Source organism: Panthera uncia (assembly GCF_023721935.1).
Source record: "Panthera uncia isolate 11264 chromosome C1 unlocalized genomic scaffold, Puncia_PCG_1.0 HiC_scaffold_4, whole genome shotgun sequence".
NCBI lineage: Eukaryota > Metazoa > Chordata > Mammalia > Carnivora > Felidae > Panthera > Panthera uncia.
The window spans coordinates 85060104-85085897 of NW_026057585.1; the positions used below are offsets into that span (position 1 = coordinate 85060104).

Genomic DNA, 25794 nt, shown 5'->3' on the forward strand with positions numbered 1-25794 from the left:
TATCTAGGGTCCCCCTTCCTGTTCCATTATTCTGTAGTTAGTAAATTATTCTATAATTTAAGGTGTGTAAGACCTTAAAACAACAACAAAACCCCTCTAAGGGGAGGGAGGCACATTCAGATAGCTGGTTCTCTGTACATGTCTTTCTTGGGGGGCAGAGTACTACATAATTATTTTATAATAGAGGGAAAGTCAAGCTATCATGAGGAAAATGGATAAGACAAAAAGCTACAGAAACTATTCTTCTAAATACCAAGAGGAAAAAAGCTGAGGCAAAATTCTCTTAGGCTACAGCAAAATCTCAGCTAAAAAGGTTAGCAATGATGATGGGAGCACCCTTCAAGTTTCTAAACTACAGTGAATCACAGTAAAACTGTATCCCAAATTACTATTACATGTCAACATTATTAAAGTGTTGTTTCAATCATCCTACATAAACCATTTTTGTTTAAGTCCTGCCTCTGTGTCAGAAGCTCTAAGAAAGCTCTCAGTCATTAATTTTGGAGCTACACAGATTCTTTTGGGGCTTTTTAGGAAATTCAGATTGAACAACAATTGGACTAGTGAGTAATAAATGGCATGTGGTCTTCCCCAGATACACCTGGCAGTGAAGCCAAAACACCACCAGTCCTCCCCATACAGAGCTCAGGGGCTTACGCAGCTAAGTTATGCCAGATATAGCGACCAGATCCTCATCTCATCCCAAACTGCAGCTGCTCTCCATGTGTCTCCCAGGTGACACCCTCTTCCCAGGTGAAGAGACTACATTTACTCAACAGGGAGACCAGCCCACTCTGGGTATCTCTGTCAGTCCAGGTCTCCCCACAACACAAGAGGGGCAGTCATTACCATGGTTACTATGGAGCTTCTAGAGCAGCAGCTATCAACCAGGGCTACAGATCAGAATTTTCTGTGAATTTCACAAATGGAATCTCTAGGGAGAGACGCAGGCACTATAGAGAGTCTGCAAGGGCTTGGGCCCACCCACCCTCTCCACCCCTCAAGATCCTCGGATGATTCAAATGTGTACTACTGAGATCTAGACACACTGTCCGATCAAATTTTCTGTGACAGGTGACTATTAAGTACTTGAAATATAGCTAGTGTGACTGAAGAACTCGATTATTTTTATTTACTTTTAATTAAATTCATATAACCACATGTGGCTAGTGACTATCATATTGGACTCCACAGTTCTAGAGCAATGCTCACAAATCATTTTCACCTTTCCCTGTCCAACGATAGCTACAAACTCCCTGTCTACATCCTGGACACTATCACATAGAAAGAGCAAAGAATGTAGTACATCTACAGACTTGGGTTCAAATCCTAACTCTACCATTGTCTGACCTTGAACACAAGCCCATCTAAACAGTGACTTTTTCATCTAAAACGCACACAACACACTACACCCAGTGCCTGGTATTTAAATGCCCAATAAATAGTAGCCATTATCAATAATGATAAATAGTGCTGCCTGGCTCCAAAGCCCTGCACAATGTGCTCCAGTTCTACACATTTTTTCATTCTCACCCCAAAATTCCCCACATAGATACGAGCCCAGCTCCATGCAATGGTCCGCTGCCCTGCCCTCCTGTCCACAATGGATTCCACCAGCAGAACCCCAACCCTTCAACATGAAGCCACTTCCCATTCTTCAGCACAGTCTGATCTGTCACGTTTCTAAACATCCTATGGCAAATTCAGTCAGAATCATAAGATATGGCACTTAGTTGTCTAATTAACTGACTGCATCTCTCAAGACTACGTTGTAGGAAGCCAGCGATCGGGTGTTTTACCTTCAAAGTCGTCCCCCACCCTGCCCCACCACCACAGACCCCAAGTGCAGAGCTAGGGCAGTAGAATTTCACTGTGCCAGGCTGCCCTACTGTAAGAAGTAGGCAGGGGATACTATGGGGAGAAAGTCCAGATCAAACCCCCTTTAGGGTCAGGGGCATACCCTAAACCAGGTTATGACTTTGAGGGAAGAAAAACAATGTGGATTGAACTGGAAGAAAAAAGAGGGCAGGGTAGAACAAACAGCTAAGGGGAAACAAGTATACTTCTGAGAAGAATCTTACGCACCATCCTACACCAGAGAGGTCTTCAAAATTGCAAAGGCATCCCCAAACCCACTCCTTAAAAACAAAAGGCTAAAGGCCAGTTAGTTACCTTTTTCTCCCTCGTATCTAGGGTCCTGCGCCCCCAACGGAGGACACCTACTTAGCAGAGGCTAGTTAATAAACATTTCAAGGATCTCTCCATCAACTTTAGGAAATCTTCGCAGTCCAAAAATAAATGCAAATCAAAGAAATTCTTATTCTAAAAATAAAACTAAGACATTTCCCTTTCCTGGACATCAGACTTCTGACCTCCTCTCTTCACCAAAGAGTTCTAATCAACAGAATATTCAGTTTAGCAAACTAAAATATATTCAGTTCAAACAATCTGATTACTCCGATCTCATGTCCAAGTTAAACATTTGCTCATATCAAAAGGGGAGGTGAGTCGGGACCTAACTCATACTTGTGACATTTAAAACCATTGTGAAAGATTTGTGATTTGCAGTTACAGATGAAATGCCATCTTCCAATCTCTCATAACAGAAAAGGGGCTTTAAATCATCACTAATCAGTTTTATTGGAAAAGAGCAATCTCAGGCCAGAAAAATCCCTACTACATGCAAGACAGAAAAGCCAGTATCAGCAGTCTGCAGACACCAAGAAAGGCAGGGGATGGGAAACACCAAACTCTGGCTGCAAAGAGCCAGAGATTCCACTCTGGGAATGATGGAGAGGAAATCCTTTCAATGGGAAACCACAGGAGTAGATTTTACTATGATTACACTTCAAAAGCAAAGGCTCTGCCACAAAGACACATAATTGAGAGGAAAATGCTGCCCCCTTGATCAGGGAAGTCGGGCCCCTTGCTGTATATATTCTCCTGCATTCATAAAAACATAAAAATTAAAAAAGGGGGGAAAGAGGCATAAGAAAAAAAATCCACCACCATCCACCACTTATCGCTTTCCAGATTACTGACAAACTGCCTGTCAAATAAAATGCATCAAAAGACACAGTTTAGGGGCATCAAAGCCAAGGAGGCCTAGTAGGCTAGACCTTCCTCTAGCAGGTTGTAGACTGTCCATTGGCATAGAGTCCCCCTATCCTAAGCAGAAAGAATTACATGCCCCTCCAGACCAGTGAGCTAACGGGATCCCTTACAACTTCTTATTGACCCCAAGGAAAGCCATAACAATCCTCAGGGTTGCTGGGATACAAGAAACTGGACTTCAAATTCTCCAACTTCTGACCATGACGGATAGAGAAGAGAGCAGAGAAGCCCCCCGCCCTCCCCTGCCTCCTGTCAAACTTCCAGGCAGAAAGATACTATTCACCAAAATGTATCACACCATGTTGCAGTGGCACCAAGAAAGACAAACTCAATGTTCTTGAAATGAAAGTCCAACTGAGAAAAGCTCCAGGCTTTTGGTCTCAATCCAAAGACGCAGAAAGGACGTGACCAGGCAGCAACCGTAAGGAGCCAGATTTGGTATCCCAAGACTGGCAAGAACAAGACGGGAGATGGATGGGCCGGGGCTGCGGAGACGGTGTCCATCAGAAAGCAGAAGTCTTGCCTCCCATTTGTTCTGTCATCCTAAATGCCAACTAGACGGGGCCAGTATAAACTTGGTGCCATACCCTGGAATTTGGACATTTAAATATTATTTCTTACTCCTGGTGTTTTCAATTCGTTCCTGGCCAGATTTGTTGTATGACTTTTAATAATAACAATAAAAAAAAAAGCATCCCTGGCTCTTTAACCGAAAGAACCCCCTAATTGATTCCCACAGTAATTAACCTGCATTTTACCTCAGAGAGCGGTAGTTAAGGAAGTCGGCACTGCTATTTATAACTCATCTCAAATTGAGGGCAGACTGCCTAAAATCTAACACATCCCAGCTGTACTCCTGTTTGAACTGGGGCCAAGGGAATTTTTTAAAGCAATCTTGGCACCGAATGAATGACACCAACAGTATGAGAGCGCGAGCGGTTGTGTTGTGGTGACGTAGCACTGGAGGTGGAATGGGAGGGGGCCAGTGTACTGTGATCCCTCTCGTGCACGCCTGCTGCTCGCGAGTCCCAGTACAGTAAGCTGGGAACCGCCCACTGAGAGCCAAACACAGGAAAAGGCTTTTCCTGTGGAACGCCTTGAAGTGAGAAACACATGGCTAATCTGCATAAACGCGAAGCCACACCGCCCCTGCCAGGAAGGTTAGTGCTCGTAATCTCTGGCCATGAAGCTGGCTGCCTGGGAGGACTTGGACTGGCGCCTGATAACCCAGAAAGAGCCGAGAGAGAACAGATGGGTAAGGACCCCGGCAGAAAACAGCCCCGGGTCACGTGACTCGCCACATGGCCCCGCCAGCACAAACTATTGTCTGGCCGCGGAGCTCCCATACAAAGGCACCCGGCCTCAGCTTCCTGTGATTACAGGGACAGGCGGCAGCTGTTGATCCAGTTCCCGTTCGGGACCCTCCCCTGTTGAGGAGCATTCCAGGCGGGGCCAAATATAAAAGGTAAGGACTCTCCCAACCAACGCTTTCAGCTTCCCGCGAGCTCCACGTGGCTCCACTGGGATCCTAGGGTGGACAGAACAGACTCCCCTAAAACGAACCACCCTTTTTACCCTGGTACACATTAGTTAACCAGAATAAGTCGTTCTCATGGTGTCCCCCTCCCCAGCCACACACATCTGTATCCAAAGCCGCCTCATCCTTTTCTTACTCACTCTTCCAGTATTTCGTGGCTTTGAAAATTGTTCAAAAACCCTTACTCCAACTGACGAGAAACTGCCCAGAAATCTGTTTAGTTCTATCCCCAGACTCTGCCTCCTAAAGTAAAGAGACTTCCTTCATTTGGGTTTGCGTTTAAACAGGTTTCCTTACTGTTTATGTGACCTAGGACAATAAAACATTCCTTAACTTCCTATTGGCCTCACCAGAGTCATTAAGATTTTCTGAAGCTAAATCGAAGTTGATGATGGGATAAGAAAAATATCTCATCAGACATACCAACACCTGACCCAGGAAATCAAACCCACTCAGCCCAAGATTCTTATTATCCTTCTTAATCTCAGAATCATACCCCAAATTTTCTACTTTACAAGAGATGGGAAACAATTCATTCTAGTTCTAGTTCATTCGCATTCTAAACAAACTGGTCATCTGCCTATGGTGAGAGAGAAATTACCAACATCTACCACTCCGAAGAGACAGGTTTAAAAACCAAATCTTTTCAAATTCCACAAGTGTCCAAGTTGAATATAAATTAAAAACCCAGGGGCGCCTGGGTGGCTCAGTCGGTTGAGCATTTGACTTCGGCTCAGGTCATGATCTCACAGTTCATGAGTTCGAACCCCGCGTCGGGGTCTGTGCTGACAGCTCAGAGCCTGGACCCTCCTTTGGGTTCTGTGTCTCCCTCTCTCTCTGCCTCTCCCTCGTTCATGCTCTGTCTCTCTCTGTCTCAAAAATAAACATTAAAAACAATTTTTTTTTTTAAATCCAAACTCAATGAAAATCAACCCTATTCTGTTTACAGAAACAATTCTATTTTTTAAAATATTTATTTTTGAGAGAGAGAAACAGAGCATGAGCAAGGGAGGGGCACAGAGAGATGGAGACACAAAATCTGAAGCAGGCTCCAGGCCCTGAGCTGTCAGCACAGAGCCTGATGCAGGGCTGGAACCCACAAACGGCGAGATCATGACCTGAGCCGAAGTTGGCCACTCAACCAACTGAACCACCAAAGCGCCCCTGTTTACAGAAACAATTCTAGAAGATTAGGGCATGTTCCTCTTTGCAGACTAAGTAAGAACTCATTTCAAAGACATCACTTGAAGCACCAGCCTGACCAAACCCCTAAGAGGGGCTGCAACCAGACATCAGACTTGACCTTCCAACCCATACCTGTCTCTAAAGTGATAGAGAACAAGGTGCCTCTCTCCCTGGCTCAGAGAAATTCAGGCTACTGTGCTCCATCCTTCCAGATCAGATGAACAGAGAACGCTAACTAAGGGTAGGAAAAAAAAGAGAGGCCAAAGGGGTAAGAGTCATTGAATCATCTAGCAAAACTCAAACAGATTATGAGAGCCAACTGTAATAACCACCTCACAGCTGTCCACCCAAAAGAGGCATGCCAGAAAAACCACAACCAGGTGGCTGGTATTTTCTTTATTTCTTCCTGGGTTCCAGAAAGAGTCCTTCAAATAATGCAGCTACAGCACCAAACTAATGAACTTATTAACAAATGATCAAGGCTTTCTCATCCAGAACACTTTCAATTAGCCACCTTTCACACAGAAAATGCTCTTCTGTAAATGACAAAGATCACTTTTTTGAAAGACCAAACTTAGCTAACGAATCTCTCCCATTTCCAACGACTTACAAAAGCCTCTGAGAAAACCATACAACTTCCTTTTTTTTTTTTTTTTTTTTTTAATTTGAGAGAGAGAGAAAGAGAGAGAGAATCCCAAACAGGCTTCACGCCCATTGTGGAGCCCGATGCATGGGGCTCCATCCCACGACCGCTGGGATCATGACCTGAGCCAAAATCGAGAGTTGGACACTTAACTGACTGTGCCACCCAGGTGCCCCAAAACACTAGAAACCATACAACTTCTTGAGAAAGCATTCCTCTTTAGGTACTGCTTCAATCCCAGGGCTCTAAAAACAGTAAGGCCTCAAGAAGATGATTAAACAGGAACTGAAATGCCATCTGACAAAATTAAACATCCCCTTCTATACAATATTTTAATCTCAAGAGTAAGGCAGCAGCACAACATGGTGAGGAGTACTAAGCTGAGAGGACACCTGGGTCCCCATCCCAGTTCTCTGACTGACTCCCTGGGGTGAGCTGGGGGTGGGGAGGGGCAAGGCACTAACCGGGTTGTACCTTAACTTCCTCAGCAACACAATGGAATCCTGCCCTCCAGATTCCGAATCAGCAGCTCTGGGACAGGGCCAAGAATCTCCTCCGGAGATTCTCACGTCCAGTCTAGGAGCATTTGGGCTACATGCCCTCTTTCCCAAACTCCTCCCATCTCCAGCACCAAGTGACTCTAGAACGCAGATGCACCTGTCCAATTTCCTTAGCCAAGAAAGGGTCTGAAGAGGGCAGTGCCTGGCCAACAGAGAAACAATCAGGAATGCACCTCAGATTCCCAGATTCCCAAATAAGCAGCATTCTCAGTCAAAGCCAAGCTTTCCTAAATTCCTATACCCGGTCCCTGGATTATCTTGTTCGCCTGAACACGTATCACTAACGTACTATATACTTATCTTGTTCACCATCTGTATTCTAGACTAGAATATAAGCTCCAGGAAGGTAAAGATTTGTGTGTAAAACAAACTTTCCTACTTTAAAAGTAGGAAAACTGTCGAAGAGAGAGTGAAATTCTAGAGGCCTTGCAATTCCCAACCTTGTTCGTGCAGAGGAAATGCTTTGGCCCTGGGTGGCCAGTCCCACATAATGGTTACGAGCTCTGCCCCTGCAATGCCTTCAACTTCTCTCTCAGTTTCTGCAACAACAGAATAGAGACAATAGTAGTAGCACCCTCAGCGCTGAATGAGTGAGTTGATACATTAAAACAAAACACTGTTCCTCAAATCAGCAGGATATGCTCTGGCCTCACTATCTCTCCACCAGGTACTCTTTCTTCAGGTATTAGTCTAGCTCTCTTTCACATCAAATAACACTTTAATCTGGTCTTCCCTGGTGAACCCATCTAAAATTTCAATCCTGCACACCTCTTATACCTGGTCCATGACAAATCTTTCTCCTGAGCATGTATCACTAGAACACTCTATGGTTTACTATTTATCTTGCTTAATGTTGATATCCTAGACTAGAATATATAAGCTAGTGGGTGGGTATGTGTCTAGAAGAACTAGAGGTGGATGTGTGTTTAATTGACTGCTATATCCTCTAGCACCCAAAATGTTAGCTATTATCATCCTACACAAGTCCCAAATTTCTAGAAACAAAGCTTAGCAACCAGAACACATAAGGTCTGGTCCCCATGCATTCCAGACCAGAAACCCAAAGTGGTCAATTAGAGGTTAACTAACAATCAAATAAATTAAGGTTATGCTTTTTATTTATTTTTTTTTAATTTTTTTAATGTTTATTTATTTTTGACAGAGAGAGAGAGACAGGGCATGAGTGGGGGAGGGTCAGAGAGAGAGGAAGACACAGAATCTGAAACAGGCTCCAGGCTCTGAGCTGTCAGCACAGAGCCCGACGCGGGACTCGAACTCACAGACTGTGAGATCATGACCCGAGCTGAAGTCGGATGCTCAACCGACTGAGCCACCCAGGTGTCCCAAGGTTATGCTTTTTAAAACAGAGAAAAAAGTATAGGCTTTGACAAGTCACCTCCCTTGGCACCAGAGCCATCTGTAAAACGGGGATTAAAACCTAACAAAGATATGAGACAGCTGAAGTGATTAGGTATGTGAAATGCTCGTTAAAGTACCAGTTCATAAACTATACATACAACAGACATTACTTCCCTCTCTCTACCCTCAGTAAGAGGAAGAGCAGAATGGGTTGAAAGCAAAGTTTCAAAGTAAATGCTTAAGAATCAAGAACACACAAGTCAGACATCAAAAGGATTGAGGAGTCCAGTTTTCAAGCTCCATCTACTTTCAGTCTGTTCTCCCAAAGGAATTTGTTCAGTAGCTCCTCCCAAGAATCCTGACGGTAAATAAAGCCCAATAGTTTTCAACCAGGACAGTACTAAATCCCTGAGAAGTGTTTGGAAATAAATGTATCCAAGTGCCTTTTTTTGGTTATCATATCAACTCTGTGGTGCTACTGGCATTTATTACCTGGGGAGCAGGATGCCAAATGTCCTGCAATGCATCTCCACACAAAGAAGAGCCTCGATGAGAAACAATGGACTCTAGCCCATTACAAGTCCAATCTTAGATGGAGAATTTCCTGTAACACTTGACCCTGGAGCAGTGAAGGGAAAGGGAATCAGAACTGGCCAGTACCCATCCCAAGAGCCCAACATTACAAAGTCACCCAGTAGCCACGGTAATCATAAATAAAAATTTACTTTTAAAAATGGTTGGAAGATAATTTACTGAATGAATGTGGTACTTCTCCAGTGCACTTATTACAATTTAATTATGGTTATTTGTGATTATTTACTTACATCTTTCCCCACTAGAAAGTACTCCATAGAGGCAGAAATTATGAATCCCGTGTTCACAACACAGTGACTGATACATTGTAGAAGCTCGGGAAGTATTTGTTGAGTTACTGTAAGCAATTGGCAAAAGGAAGGTAGGCCCTCACAGGTTTTCCAAAAAAAAGTTCTGCCATTAAGATTTATTACACTGGCAAGTCCCAACTATCGTATGTATGCTTCAAAGTCAGTAACAGGACTGGGTAATTAAGTGAGCCAAAAAAATGTTATTATCCCCAAAACTGAGAAACGGGGAATATGATCAAAGTCTAGGAAATCTTGATGGTGTGCAAGAAAGATCGGCTGGGATACTGCATCCCAATATATGCTCAATAATTAAAAACAATGGGCAGATCTTGCTACCCACATAAGGTGGGATGGATTGACACCAGGAAAAGGTACTTCCTCCCACAAACCACCCTTTGGTGTTTCTAGGAGGGAAAGGACCTTGTGGATGGACCACAAGCCCAACTGAGTGGTGCAGTTTTTTAGACATTTTCTGCCCTGCTCATTTGTCATTTATCATTAAGTCATATGGTACACTTAAGGAATACACGGAGAGGCAAGGGTCATGTAACCTTACAGAGATTCACCCAGGAGGGTACACAGCAACTTATCTTTAAGTTTATTTATTTTGGGGGGGGGGGGAGAGTGCGCACAAGCGGGAGAGGGGCAGAGAGGGAGAGAGAGAACCCCAAGCAGTCTCCACGCTGTCAGCACAGAGCCTGATGCAGGGCTTGATTCCACTAATCGTGACATCACGACTTGAGCCGAAATCAAGAGTCAGCCCAGCGGACTGAGCCACCGCAGCAACTTTTCAATAAAGTTCAATAAAGATAACACTTCTAAATCACACCTACTTCTGACCTAGTTTCTAAAATACTCCTCCTTCTTCCATATTAAACTGCTTTGCAGATAACTGCTCAAAAACAAAAAAAAGGCAAAGGCAAAAACTGCTCCTAGTCATAAAACTTTAAGGCCTCATTTGCTTTCTCTTTAAAAAGCTCTCCTTTTCCCCACTCCTTTTATTTTATCTATAACTCCAAACTTGGACTGGTCTTGCATGGGTTATATAAAAAGATCCTAAATTTCTCTAAGTGCACAGTTCTACATCCTGCCAAAATTTCTCCTTCTGTACTATAAAAGGTGTCTGTGACACATCATTGAGCTGTAGGAACTTGATTTACATGCAGTCGGAGATTCCGTTTGTCATCAATCCAATCAAGTCCTGTATTTCAGTAAAGACACTGAGAAGCAGCAGCAATGCCACTGTGTTTATTTAATTCCTAGTGCTGCCTTGGACCACTTTCCAAAAATGCCAGTCTCTCACCTGGTCCCCCTAAGTTCACTCTGAACTGTAACAGGCACGATCAAGTAAGTTAAAGAATGGCCCAGGGCACAGCCAACCTTACTAAGATTATAGTGCCTCCAAATCTTCAGGCTTTTTTAAGGTCAACAATTCCCTGAATGAAAAGCCAAGAGTCCCGTAAATTGTCCAGTTCTTTTCAAAGCTCCAAAAGTACATTGGTACCAACCCTCTCTACACCACTGTTCACACAAATGTGTATAGGAGACCCTGGCTTCATCATTTATACTAGAAATACATTGGACCAGACCGATGTTACCAGCTGTCTTTTCTGAAGCTTATTTGTCTCTCCTCTTTATTTGTTATCTCTGGCCAGTATAATCAAATTGAGATGTGTACTTGGCATGCTAAGTTATGCAAATCTAGCTAAAATTTATCTCTTCCTCACCCCCTTACCCCCAAGTGTGTTTGGCTCGTACACTTTTATTCAAGGCACACAGAATTTCCTTTTGGTGAATGTGTCTGGGTGGATGAACCCAGCTATCTCAATCTCATTTTATTTTAAACCAAAATACCATAATGAGACCGCATATTGGTCACTTGAGGTTTTATGCAGGGGTTTTAAAGAAGCCGATTCAAAGCTGCGCTGGGAAAGCAGAGAATTCAAATCACAGACCAGAAAGAAAAACAAAAATGTTACAAATCTGTCATGTCCCAACACAACCCCAAAAACAGATCAAGGAGGGCTAAGAAACAGTCTCCAGACCAAGGCAATAAAGTGGGAAAAGAGAGCAGAAGAGGTAGAGATCATTTAGGAAAACTTCTGTTTGTTAGTTATTAGATAAAGGCACTGGCTGCCGCTAGTTAGCCAGGCAACTCCAACAGAGGTACACAGATACCAGGAATTTTTACTAAAATGATGTTGATCTGAAAGTGGTAGAAGTTGCATCTCCAGTACTTTTAAAAACATTTAAGCAGCTCTGGTGTGGTAAAGTTACGGAGGCCTCCATGTGCTCTGTGTTCTGCTAACGGAGTTAGACACCAGAGGACAGAATGAAAAAGAGGAAAAAAAAGAACAGAGAAAATAAAGCTATAAGGCAGAGGGACGACAAAATGAGTTTAAAACACACAAACACACACACAAAGAACATAAAACTCCCTACTGGAATTTTTGTCTGTGCATACAAATGTTAAATCCCAGATCAAACTGTCAGCATACTGCCTCCTGAAAGCCTCAGCCTTCATTGCAGCCGGGTCACAGTTGATCTCCGCTTCAGTCCTCAGGCAGGAAGGAAAAGAGGCCTGGTACAAGGAAACTTGCTTGTATTGGGGACGATACAGAAACCACATCAGGTTTTCAGAAAGCACAGGTGTTCCAGAACACTGGTTCTCCACTAGGTCTTTTGCATGGTTACTGTTTATTATCTGACCATTTCTCTAACTTCCATTTCTGGGTCAAGTACAATCATTATTTATTACATACAACTAGGGACAGGTGTTGGCTCAAATGTCCACCCCTTAGAGAGACATCATCTACTTCAAAGATGGGCGATTTGTCAGGAGTTGACTTAATGGGTTTATTTGCTAGGACTTTAAGACAAGAGACACAAGGAAAGGAAAAATCACAGTACAACTGGCTAGCCACTGGGGCTCAGGTGAGAGAGGGAGGGAGGTCTTTGAGGATGACCTGAGAGACCAGCAGATCACTGAAGGTCCTGTTCTCAGATCACAAGCCATCATAAGCAGAAGGGACATCATGGTGTTTAATTAAAGCTTTCCAAACTGGCATCTACAAGAATCACTTTCTTAAGCAATTTACTTGGCTGGTCATACCTGGAGACCACAGGTCACCATCCTAAAATTATCTTTTCCACCTTCATCAAACAACCAGTACCACAGATTCAGATTATCCTCATGCTACATGTCACCAAAGAGCTAAGAGAGAGAGAAATGGAAGGCAGGGAGTCCCCAAGCCCTATAAAGAAAACAGACATTTTCTGTCACTAGAGTTTATCATTATTGCATAATAGAAGATCCATCTCAAAAGTATTTCCTTTCTTCTCCCCCAACCCCAAGCACTTTTAACCTTTTCTGTATCCAGTAACTCTTTCACATCTTGGGAGAAACACATACATCTGAAATATTAGCCTATGGTGCAATCTGGAAGAAGCCCCTCAGGTAATTCTGATGGACTCTAGCCCAGTTGAGCATAGATGCATAAATCCGGTAGTTCTAACTTGGGCCTGCATCACAATGGCCTGGAGGGTTTGTTAAAACAATGCTAAAGTTTTGGATTCAGTAGGTCTAGATGAGTATTTGCATTTCTAAACAGGGCCCAGGTAATGCTGAGGCTAATGGTTAGGGACCCCCCACTCCCCATCCCCTGGAGAACCACTGCACAAATCTGTCTCTCAAACTGACAACAGGTACTTAATAAAATTTGTCGGTTTTTTTCTTTTAAGTATCAATATAACTTAGATGCAGCTAAAAACTATGGGATAGCTTTTTTTTTTTTTTTTAAGTTGATTTATTTTGAGAGGGAGAGGGAGAAAAGGGCAGAGAAAGAGGGGGAGAGAGAATCGCAAGCAGGCTCCATGCTGTCAGAACAGAGCCCCACATGGGGCTCAATCTCCCGAACTGTGAGATCATGGACCTGAGCCGAAATCAAGAGTCAGACACTTAACCAACTAGCTTTTAATTCAGTGAAGATCAACAACAGTCTTTAACCACCAATACTATCCCCCTCTCAAGCAGGGGCCTCTACCAACCAGGAGTCATGTTCAAATTTTATTTGATAATAGTATTTTCACATATCTCATTAATATTTATTGAAGCCTGCAAGGTAGATACTTTTCCTCATTACACAGTTGAGGATACAGATTCAGAGAAGTGACTTGCCTAAAGTCACACAGCCTAAGGGAACTTTAAACCTTGGTTTTAGAGCTGACTCTTCTAGGAAACTCTGTGTGAGGCACTTAATCTTTGTGTTCACTTTCCCCAAGTGGAAATTAAGACAATAATCTTTGCCTCTCCTGCAAGTGCTCCAAGTCATAGAAAGTAAAATCACTCTGCAAATATTTTTGTAATGCAAGTTACTCTCACTTAGATCAAAGTGAAGGAGTCTATTTTTGAGCCTCAATCCACCACCCACCCACCCCCAGCCCACCAACACTCTCAAAGACCCCTCCCGAAAAGAAAGTGGCCTGAGGACCAAATGCTGCCAACTCTTACACTGGGATCACATGGCCACTCTTCAGAAACTTAAATAAAATTCTAAATGGACAGAAATCTAGGCATAATGTAAAATTGTAACTTTTCAGTCTTTCACCCCATTTAAGAGGTCTGGGCCATTGCAAAAATAATGTCCCAATAAGCCTTTGTGCTTAAAACATTTATTTTAGAGAAGCAAATTTAGTATTTTACGTTACAACTCTAGAGAATCAGACAAACCTTGATTCATATCAGAACTCTACCTTTTACTAGCATATTGCCCTAGGGCAAATTTCTCATTTTTACTGTTTCCTCATGTGTAAAGTAGGAGGAGTAACAATAGAAACCCACCTCTCATGGTTTTGAAAATTAAATCAGTAAATTCATGGAGAGACCCAGCATAGAGCTTGCACATTGTAAGTGCTCAAATGCATGGTTGCTATCATTAATACTCACCCTCAACATGCCATCATTTGAAAATTTGGATCTCAGTGAGGCTTTCAGCCTATCCGTAGCCCAGGACACAGTTACGGATAAACTACCTATAGAATCGTTCCCTCAATCCTTTATAGTAGAATTATCTTTGGCAATCAGATTCCTAAACAGATAAAAAGTTAGAAGTCTACCACTGTTGGACCAACCCAAGAACTCCACCACCTTCGTAACAGAGGAAAAAAGAGAGAAAGCCATCTGTATGCACCAGGCAAGACACAGCAACAAACAGCAATTAATTCCCAGCATTAGGTGACTTGTTCACTAAGGACAAGAGAAAGCCATAATAAGGTCCACCCAGAGAGAGGGGGAAATCACTGTGCAAGAAGAGGCCGAACACATACTTGTTTCCTCTAAAAGGAAGCAGCCCTGCACTTCAATCATCTACCACGTGGCTGAACTCACACTTTTCTTAAAGTACACCGGCATAAGTCAGTTGAGAGTAAACAGCTGGACCCAGATGCACTCATGCCCAGCAAGCAAGTTGTGACCTCAAGGGAAACAGGAGGCAAAATAAAAAACACAAAGTACACGGCAAATGGGTTTTTAAATGACTGGTATCACACCAACCCCTAAACTCCCCTGCTGCAGTCATGCTGGTGCTAGATCTTAAGCAGGGAGTTCCTTTTAACAGAGATGTCTATAAACAAGCAAGCTGAAAGCTAACAAGTTTAAGAGGGAAAAAGCATACAAAAATCTTGGCTGCTGGTGATGAGCCACAGAAAATCATAAATGTGCCCGTGCCAAGGGAGGAGGAAGTCTAATATCTAACATTGCAGACTTGGGAACCCAGAAGCAACGAAGCCATAAGGAAGCCCAAATGTAGAAGAGGAAAAAAAGCACATGGCACATTTCCTCTTCATATGGGTGGCAATTTAAGCAGCACTCTGGGCCTGCAGAGCCCATAGCCCCAGTGCCCCAAGCTCCTTAGTATTTCATATCAACATTAACTTCCTGGAGGGCGACAAAAATCTGTCCTGGATTACTGGGTGATTTCTAATATGTACCATAACCAACACTAAGTCAACATTTTAGGGATCAAATTTCCTACTCTGCAGCATGTTGGAATGCATTCTTGGCATTAGACTGCTCATTGCAGTACACCCTTAGAAAATGCAGAAGCCACTGGTAAATACTCAACTTGTCCCAAGACTATCTTCTAGTATGCATAAATGACTAACAAAAACAAATGAAAGTTCACTCAGATGTCCTTTTACATTCAACAAAAACTAATTCCATCCATTTGAATGGCGGGGGCGGGGGGGGGGGGGACCACAATTTCAGGGAAGAATACTCAAGATAGTTAATTCCACATTCACCCTAACTTGGATTCCTCTAAAACTTAGACAGACTAAGGAGCTCATCTCAAGCCCCTACTCACCAGCTATCCATGGCAGATGAACCACTGTGCCCTAATTCTGAGTTACTGGAAATTTGGTTTGCCAAATGCCAGAATATTTTCTAAACTAGAATCTGTATTTAAGACTCCACTCCATACTTGTATTCTGGAACAGTGTAACCTATCCTTCTCTTCCAGGTGAAAGCCCTGTAGCAGCCTGGCACTGGACTCTCTATGCATTTTCAGCTGTTAAAGCATCCACTTACAGTCCTTGAAAAGTGCCAGAAATCATGTGTGTTCCAATCACACATGGATCAGCAGGTAAAGAGAAACCAAAATCACTACATTGCAGAGGCTCCCATAAGGAATAAGCATGTGTTTGCACCATTTATGAGCTTCTTGGCCACAGCCAACCTAATCAAAAACAATATTAAAGGCCATTTCTGTGAACAGATGGGCAAACTGTGTACATGCAGGCTTATCCACCCATCAACCCTCAATAGAAGGTCTCATCCAAGCAACTCAGCTTCAGCACAGCTCCCAACTCTTCAGAAATAGCAGCAGCCTAAGTGTCTGGACAGGTACTTCACGACTCTTGTTTTGCTTAAAAAAACTCAATTAACTCTACCAAAAAGAAGAAGAAGAAGAAAAACAGGCTCTCCAACCAAAGTTAAACCACCGTCACTGCAGAGTTGTCCAGGGCACACAACTCTGAAGGTGACACAACCTTCCAAACCCGAAATTACTACAAAAGAGCCCCTGAACTGGCCAAGAACTTGGCAGGTTGTACTAAAGGCCCCACATAACCACAAGAACCACTAAGACCCTGGAACCACTCTCACGGAATTTTACAGTTACAGTCCAAATTCTCAAAGTCACTAGAATGAGACAAATACAGGTCTGGGGAGGGTTGTGTAGTTTGGATTCTATAAAGCCCATGGAACTCAGAGTAGCGGTATGAAAAGGCAAATTAATATTTTAACTTTCCCCGTCTTGAACATTAAGCTTCACAAATCATTGCCTCTGAAAAGCTGTCCCAGGTTAACCTTGCCCAACTCTGATTGCTCCTTATTCTGGAATTCCTTCAGCCCATACACTCAGGTTGGTCTATACCCATTTATAAAACCCTGCTTTGCAAGTTTTCCAGATGTATGCACATAAGCATGCTTCACCAAGAAAGCGAAATTCCTCTGAAGCAGATACTGTCTCTTTTAAGTCCCTTCCTAATATCTAACTGATGTGTTCACATAGGGCTATTTCCTATTTCCATTTGAATCTCCAAATCCCCCTGAGCTAAAAATTATACTCTCAGCAATGAGCCTCATGTTCTAATATCCTTACCACCACACTGACAAAGGCCTGGGCAACCACTGTCTGTGTCAACGCAAGTTTTTGAATTTTGTTTTAAAACAAGCTGATAGCCTTTGGTTAAGTCAGCAGAACCTAAAAATTATGGTCAGGGCCATAATGACATTCATATTCCTTACTGCTATGCTAAATCAAAAAGACACTTGCAGGACTCTGGTCTATAAAAACACTTCTTGGGGCACCTGGGTGACTCAGTCAATTAAGCGTCCGACTTCAGCTCAGGTCATGATCTCACGGTTTGTGGGTTCAAGCCCCGCATCGGGCTCCGTGCTAACAGCTCAGAGCCTGGATCCTGCTTCAGATTCTGTGTCTCCCTCCTTCTCTGCCCCTCCCCAACTCACACACTGTCTCTTTCTCTCAAAAATAAATAAACATTAAAAACACTTCTTGTAAAGAAAAGCGGTGTCAGAGTCAGTGGATTTTGTTTAAAAAGAGATTTTTAGAAGATAAATCTGGTTATCTCACAAGGCTACCAAACCAGAGTACCACAGCCACACAGCTAAAATACTTCTAAAATATTTCTTCCTCCACAAAAAGAATGTTTCACTGAAGGAACTCAGAAATGTTTTTAATCCTAAAATGGCAATTTCAAAAACAAAGATTGAATCTATCCATATAACCCTTCAGGCAGGATTTAGTGAGTCCCCAAACATTTGGACTTTGTACTAACCCAGGAACTTGGGAGCATTAACTTTATATATATGTAAATATATATATAAATATGTAAATATATATATATTCACACATATATATATAAATATGTAAATATATATATTTACATATATATATATGATGCACAGAAGAAGTCCAGTAAAAACTATACAAATAAACCCAACCCTTAAAGCGGGCTTATAATTCCGAGAGCCACAGCCAGAGGCTGAGGACGACGCTGAAGTTGCAGTATCTTTTTTTCTCCTTTCTGGTATTCCAAAAATGCAAACCCAACCCTAGAAACATCTCACCAAACTACAAAACCTTTCCAAAAGAACAAGGCTTTAAACCTCAAAGTCTCATAAACCAAGCTTTTGGAGCACACTTACCTCACTATTGAAACTTAGGATCTTCTTTCCAGACTTCTGTTTATTTTCTCTCTGAAACTGCAATCCATTTTGAACGGGGCTCCATTGTGCCCTGAACTACGCCTAGACCCAGGACCATGGAGGCTTCTCTTCCAGCGTAGCAGCGTCTTTTCACTTCCAGTCTCTTTTAGATCATCTCTCCTAGCCTCCATCCACGCCTCCACACCCCCAGTACTACCCTCTTCCCTATCCACATTTCTTTTCCTCCAAAGTTATTTTATTCCACCACATGAGAACAGACTAGCATTATCTTTGCTTGAAAACTGTTTATTAATTTGCCTGTCAAACATTCTATAGAGCCGTTTACATCTTACTACAGAAACCTCCTGGGTACATATTGACAGCTCAGCAAGTATTTACACAAAGCTCTGAAACATTTGGTTCCTTCAGAAGAGGAAGGAGCTGCTGTGTCAAGCAGAGAATTATCAAACACCTTTTCCTCTCCCTTTTTTCCTCTTTTATAAAGGGAAGCTTCTTCCTTCTAGCATACCTCTAAGATGCCTAAATTATACTTCTAAACTATCCAGCCAGGAGGAGAAAGAATGGAAATTCAGGTGTGCTGGAGAAGGGGAAAGAATAGCATTTCCAGGACCACTTGCAAAACACACCACATAGTTTAAAAAACTAAGGGTATGAGAAAAGGCAATAGGCCTATGAAACTGACCCTGCAATGCTTAGCTTTTCCGTTCCAGTCTCAGGAACTTTTGCTCCTCTCTCAGCAAAACTTACAGGGCAAGTTCAGGCACTCAGATTACAACCAACTGCCCAAACCAGACCTAGACCTGCCCAAACACCTGAAGAGTCTGGAGAACTTAATGCTACCTCTCCCCACCTTCCTATCCCCCCAAGAGAAGCAGAGTGTTAATGTTATGACTATCCACTCCCTACCCCACCCCAAATCCACTCCCAAAATCCCCTCTTAGAGATTTTGAGGCAACTATTTTTCAAGACTTGCTTTAATGAAATCTGCCCAATTTTTCAATTAATGTTTAGTGTTTTAAAACCACCAGCCAGGTGGAATGACTAATGACAAACATAAGCAGTTTCAAAACAAAATAGTCTGGTAAGGCTTTTTCTGTAAAGGGCCACAGACCATTGTGGTACCCAACTGTTCAGAGCTTGTTCCTGTAAATCCTCAAGAGAAAACAGCCTTGAGTTCCTCGAGCCCAAGGGAAGAAAGATGGTCTCAAGACCCCTACTGGTCAATGTACAGGCAGAAATTGCCTTCATAACAAGTTAGGTATGGAAGCACAGCCCAATGCGTAGCATCACAGAGGAAGAAGGCCATACAGTCCACCAACTTCACTTTACTGATGAAGAGAAAATAAACCCAAGGTCAGTGGCTTGCCCCAAATCACACAGCTTAATCTAGATCTGCATGTGGAACCAAAGCCTCTTCCTCCTGAATCCTGCACTCTTTACTCCTCACCACTGTCACACACAACTCAGTGTGCATCAATAATGATAATGACCAATCTAAACAAGGAGAAACCCAGAGATAAAAGCCATGGGAATTAGGACTCCATGTTAGAGACCAAGGTATCCCAGCTCACTTGCAGGAAAGAACTATTCAGTGCCAATGTATTTTGAATACCGTATTTTAACCATATATTTGCTTGGTTCATTTCAGTTGCTTCTAGAATTTTGGGATTTGAAGCCAATCGATACAACGGCAGAGGGGCGGGGGGGAGGATTGGAAAGGGTCCTGACCATTACTTTGTCAGCCTATTTCCACATTAAAAAAAAAAGTCCACTAACCTCATTGCTAAAGCCTGCTGCAGACATCACACCCTACAGGAGCCAATCCAACAGATGAATGTTTAATGCAATCCAAGACATCTTATTACAGTAGGTGCCACTTGTCATGGTTACTGGTTGCTCTGTGTCACACACAAAGGAAGGAACCTTAAAAAGTCCTTGCAGGGCCCAATACAAAGAAGCCAACCTTGGTCCTGATGCTTTCTCTTCTCTTGCAACCATCCCAACCCCCATCACCCCTAGTTCCCTCACGGACAGTAGAGAAACATGAAGCCCTCACAATGAAGTGCCGTCTCAGTGTGGTTTTCCTGGTCCCTCCTACTTGAGAGAGTTCCAAGAGTCCTGTATTTTAGCCAGCCCAGAATTTCTGCCAGTAGGCATTCCCATAATAAGCCCAAGATGCCTGTATTTGTTTCCCAGGAGTTGGAAATATCGTCTGATATTTCCATAGCAAGAACTAACAGCCAAACTTCTACAATCAAATCCATCTTGATCCCAGACTACATATTCTATTTCATTTTTTACTTTGATGAGCTGATACTACTCTCAAGGTACTAGAGCTAAAAGCATCCCCAATAAAACGCTTCACATGAGGTTCAAGTACATAGGTGACTAAAAAGTATCTCATCAGTAGCAGGATTCAACACCTTGAGATACAGTATTACTTATGGAAAGCCCTAAAGGGAAAATTTGCCTGCTGGGATCTTCCGGCTCCTGTGAAAAAGACAGAGCCACAATACAAACACTCAGCTAATCTTTATTTCATAAAGGCAGAGTCAAATGAGAACGTTACAACCTTAGCTATGTCCATCAATTCTCTGCAAAACAGTCTTAATCCAAGATTCAGTTAAGGAAAGAAAGGGACAGAGCAAGACCCCATTATTTAAGAATGCTTAAGAATAAGGCATCATGGTCTGATAAGAGGTTTATCCTTAAGTAGCAAAGAGAAATTCCTATCAAAATCTACCCACCTACATCCCTCATAGAGACTACCACAAAACTGGAAGTTGCACTGTCTCTTCCACAAGTGAATGCTCACTAGCCCATTCTCTGGGCATCAGGGCAACTGGAATGAAATTGAACAGGAATCTATGTTGTATGAAGTGCTAGGAATGGTGATGTTAAAAGTGAAACCAAAAATTCACCCAAGGGCAGCACAAACTTCCAAACAGGGACTGTATCTATTTTCCTACCATGTACTCAGCACACAGCATAGTACTCAGCACAAAGGAAGTGCTCAAATATTCGTTTAATGACTGAAAATCACTATATGGCAAGAGTTGGTTTTATACCCCCCAAAAACAAAGTGTTTGCCTGAATATTATTTTTCAACTTTAATTTTTGCTTTTAAATGAACCTTGACTTAGCCCAAATGTACTCCTCTAATAGTTTACAAAAGGTAAATGACTCAGCCCCCCTCCCCTCAAGGGAAAAGAGATGTAGCATGTCTCTTGTCCAGAGACAAGAGAATGTTCTCTTTGCTAAGACTAAGCTCATCCTCTAGACACTAGAGATTCAATTTAAAATTCTCCGTTTCTTGCCCAAACACAGAACATTATGGACAATGTGGAGTCAAGGCACAGCACTCTAAACCTGCCATTTAACACAACTGTTTTCAAAATTCCTACCTTAATAGAAGAGAACAGCAGTTCTAGAATGAGGAAGGAACACAACTAATCAGTGAACAAAATCTCATAGCAGGAAGGTACAACTGAATACTGCTGGGGCGGGGGGCGGGGGGCATGAAAGGAGCTTTCCCCCTCTTTGAAAAGATACAGGACTCCTGACAAAAGCACTGAAGACAGAACATGAAGAGGTACGAAGAGCAAAATTAAAATAAAACAGAATGCATAAAAATGTACCTTAAAGTTGTCATTTCTAAGCAAATATCAAGTATCATTATAGGTGGTATCTTTATTATCTTGGAAGATGGGGGGGGGGAATGGAACATACCTTAAAATGCAAAGAAAAAAACAATCGACCTCTATTTCAAAGCTCTAAAATAACAGATGACAAAATACAAAACTAGCCTTTTTGATATCTCAGGAACAAATGATAAATTTCACCAAACCAGGCCTTTAGGAGAAAGTCCCTCACAAGATCATGAAAGACATCGGCTTCTCTTTAAATTGAGCTGCTCTCCCAAAGTTCAATTAACAAAAGAAAGTGTTAACCAGACTCAACATGTAAACAAAGAAGGAGGCCAGTCGTCCTTAAAACAGAACACTTGAACCTAGTATGAAATTCTCTCTCAGAAAGCTTCCAGTTCTCAAAATAAATAAATAAAAGTTTTCCTCCTACCCCCTCCCATAAAGATCCCACATTTGTCACTCGATAAAAACCCCAGTAAAATAATTTCAATTCTGCAAAGCGAACAGGGTCAAAATTACTCAAGACAAATGCATCTTCAGAGCCATCAAAGAAGTCATTTATACCATCAGGAAAGTCACAAAACCAAAACAAACAGCAAACCCATTGTAGAGAAAAACTCAGCTACTGTTCTGACAACACAGAATCTATTTCAGGCTGCATAAAACATAACAAGCAAAATAAATCCAAGGTACAAGCAAAATGCCACTGCCTCCTCTTTTGTTTCGGCACAATGTAACAAGGGCAGCCTGTCTGGGGCTCTGCTCCTGCTGATACAGTATTGCTGCTTAAACCTCCCTCCTCAAGGTCACAGCCAATTTCAGCTCTGGAATAAAAGGCAGATAGTGGCAGCGATGGTTTGGGTTATCACTGGCAGAAAAGCAGAGTGTAAAAGTTTATGAGCTCATCAGGATTGTTGTACCATTACATCAGAGGCAATTATAAATGGCCAAGAGCAGGAGATGGGGAGCCAATCAGATCACAGATAGGATGTCAACCTAAGACCAACTGTCTCCTGGCTTTGACAGAAGGATTTTACCTCCATAATTCAAATCCCAAACCAAAGCAATCTGCACTTACTACTCCAATCACTCAGCTGTTTACCAGCACTTCCAGGGAGAAGCCCAGGCCACTGGGCCGACGGAGACTGAGACAGGAGATGGCCCAGGCTGCCCTGGGTGAACCGCAGCCGGCCTCTAGCTGCCCCCAAGCAGGCCCCTGCCCTCCCTCGAGGTACCCCCGAACCCGAGGGGCCCCTCCTTGAACGCACAGATGGGGAACGGCCTAGAGAAAGACAGGAGGGCAGGCAGAGAGGAGCGGCAGGTGAGCAAAGAATTGTTCACTCCACTCCCGAGCTCCTAACACCGCACACCCCTAACCTGAGCCCCCAGCACCCCCCTCAACCCCGGCCAGGCCCTTCCCCGCACATTCTGCCCCACACCCCCTTGAAGACCCCCGGAGTTCGAGGGGACCAGGAGGGAGGGAGAAGGGGAGCAAACACCTCAGGGAAAGCCCCACACAAAGGCTGAAGGAGGGAAGGAGAGGAAGGCAGACAGGCAGCCATTTTAAGAGAAGAGCCAGACAATGGCAGCTCCCCAGCAGTGGGGGCCCCGGACTGGGGGTATCCCAAGGCTGTGGCCTGCTCCCCGCAGCCGCCACCCACTCCCCGGACCCCGCTCGCCCCAGCCCCCTCCCCACTCAGCTGTGTACCTGCGGGGTCCGGGCGAGCGGCTGCCCCCCGCCGCCGCTGCTCCCGGGGCTCATGGGCGCGTGGTGGCTCCTTTGTTGGGCCCCTCCCGAGGCGGCTGCCGCCGCCGCCGCTGCTGCCGCCGCAGCCCCCCAGCACTGCGAGGCCATGTCCGCCGGGCCCTTGCCGGCGCCCCCGTCCTGGGGCCCGCCGCCGTAGTCGCCCCCGGGGTAGCCCTGGTAGCCCCGGGCCGAGCTGGGCGACGTGAGCAGTTGGTTGAGGGTGGGGGTGGCGGTGGGCTGGGGGGTTCCCCCGCCGGCCGCTGAGGGGCCGCCTCCCCCCATGGCCCCGAAGCGCTGCTGAGCGAAGGACGAAGACGACGAGGAGGCGGAGGCGCTGGAGGAGGGAGGCGGCTTGGAGCCTGCGGCCGCCGCCGCGCCGGAGCCCGGAGTGCCACCTCTCGGGGAGCTCAGCGCGTAGGCCTGGGGGGGCGGGGGGTAGGCGCTGCGGTTGGGGTAGTAGGAGTTGTACTGGTGGTTGGGGAAGCCGTGGTCGTGCGAGTTCTGCTGGGGCCCCGCGTAGGGCTCCAGGCCCCCGCCGCCGCCGCCGCTCTGCAGCGCTGCCAGGCCAGGGCTTTGTTGTCCGCCATGTTGTTGGTGGAAGACGGCGGCCGCCGCGGCGGCGACGGCAGACGGGCTCCGGCCGTAGGGTTGCCCGAAGCCGTAGGCTGGGGGCGGCAGGGCGGCCGCGGCTGAGTGAGGAGGCGCCCCCACCCCATCGCTGCTGCCGCCGCCGCCGCCGCCGGGCGGCTCCGTGAGGTTATTGTTCAGGGCGGGCCTAGGGCCCGCGTTCCCGTTCGAGTTCTTCAGGTCCGGCTCCGCGCCGGGCCCGCCGCCGGCGCCGGCTCCGCCGCCGCCGCCACCCCCATTGCTCTCGGCCCCGTCCTGCAGCTCCTTTCCCAGCGGCTGCGGCGGCCCCACGGCGGGGCCCTCGCTTTCCTGCCCGGCGGCTGCCTTCATTTCCCCGCGCTCGGCCGCTGCCGCCGCCGCCGCCTCGCCCCCCGCCTCCTCCCGCTGCTGCTGCTCCGCTTTCTTCAGCTCCGAGGGCGGCGGCGGCGGGTTGCCCAGGCTGCTGGCGGCGGCGGGGGCGACCTGCGCGGCCATGATCCCCGCTGTCTCGTCCGCGGAGAGACCCGGCCCTGTCTTCGTCTTCTCCCCCCCTCCCACCCCGCCCCGGGGCCGAGTCCCCCGGGCTGCCCTCCCCACCCGCCCGGGCGGGCCTCGCGGGGCTCCGCTGCTGCGCGGCGCTCGCTCGCTCGCTCCTCTCCCCCCCGCCCCGCCGGCTCAGGCTCCGGGCTGGCGGCGGCGGAGGAGGAGGAGGCGGCGGCGGCCGAGGCGCCGGCGGCTCAGCTGCTCCCGGCTCTGTAGGCTCGGGACCCGGCTCTCCCGGCTCATTCCCCCCAAGCCCTTGCCTGGGAATGAGGGGGGCGGTGGAGGCTCCGCTCCCCAGGGCCTGGCCCCGCTGTGACTCTCCGCTTTCTGCTGCCGGAGAAAGGAGGAGGGAGGGAGGGAGGGAGGCGAGGGGGAGGGGGCGGGGAGGGAGGGAGGGAGGGAGCGGGGGGAGGGGGACCCGGGACGGGCGGGCTGGAGGGCGCGCGGCAGCAGCCCGGGCGCCGGGAGGCAGAGTCGGAGCGCGGACTGGGCCGGGCGCCCTGCCTCCCCTCCCCGGCCGCGGCGCGAGCTGAGGCTGCTGCGCGGCAGCGGGCGAGCGAGCGGGCGGGCGGCCGGACTGAGCGGCTAGAGCGCCCCACTCTCCTCCGAGTCCCCCTCACTCCGACACGAGGCTCAGCACTGCCATTTTACCCAGCGCCGTCGCGGCCGCCTGGCAAACCCGGACCGGAGCGCGGAGCGGGCGCAGGCCATGGAACGGACTCGCTCCCTTCCCCTCACAAAGGAGGAGGGGAGAGAACGAGCCGCGGCGGCGGCAGGCCCTCTGCCGCTTTCGCTCGGCAGCGCCGCCGCCGAAGGCTTCGGGGAAAACCCGGCCCGGAGCCCGCGCCTCCCCGGAGCCTGCGCCGCCTCCCTCCTGGCGTTCCTTCCTATCCGGGTCGGTCCCCTCCGGGCCGTGCGGAGGGGAGCGGGCAGCGTGAACTTTACTCGCGGCTGCAAAATTGGCCTGAGCCCGAGACCGCGGCCGCCTCGGCCCAGGCCTGACCCTCTGGCAGCGGTCCTGGTCTCTTGGCTGCTACTTAGCACCTCTACAGCACTTTTATTCTTCAAAGCCTTTTACAAACCCGCTCTTAAAGACCCAGCTGAGTGAGCGAGCAGGGCCTAACATTTTACACCCTTTGCAAGCCCTGCGGAATGACAGATCATTTGTTCAGACTTTCCGTTTTCCCACTCCCCAGCCCTCTTTAGCCGGGCCTCATAAG

The 25794-nt window shown here is 46.0% G+C and overlaps 1 protein-coding gene across 4 annotated transcripts in view; it reads right to left on the reverse strand.

Moving 5' to 3' along the window:
• ARID1A (AT-rich interaction domain 1A) overlaps window positions 1-24955 on the reverse strand; it is a 70472-nt gene extending 45517 nt beyond the window's left edge. The window contains exon 1 of one of the 4 annotated variants that reach the window (XM_049617691.1): window positions 23387-24955. In XM_049617691.1, the coding sequence (XP_049473648.1) occupies window positions 23387-24526 (1140 nt within the window). In that variant the 5' untranslated portion in view covers window positions 24527-24955. Of the gene's footprint in view, window positions 1-657; window positions 17668-23386 lie in introns of those variants that run through there. The other 3 variants (XM_049617689.1, XM_049617690.1, XM_049617692.1) reach the window with 3 other exon arrangements.
• Window positions 24956-25794: the final 839 nt, after the last annotated feature.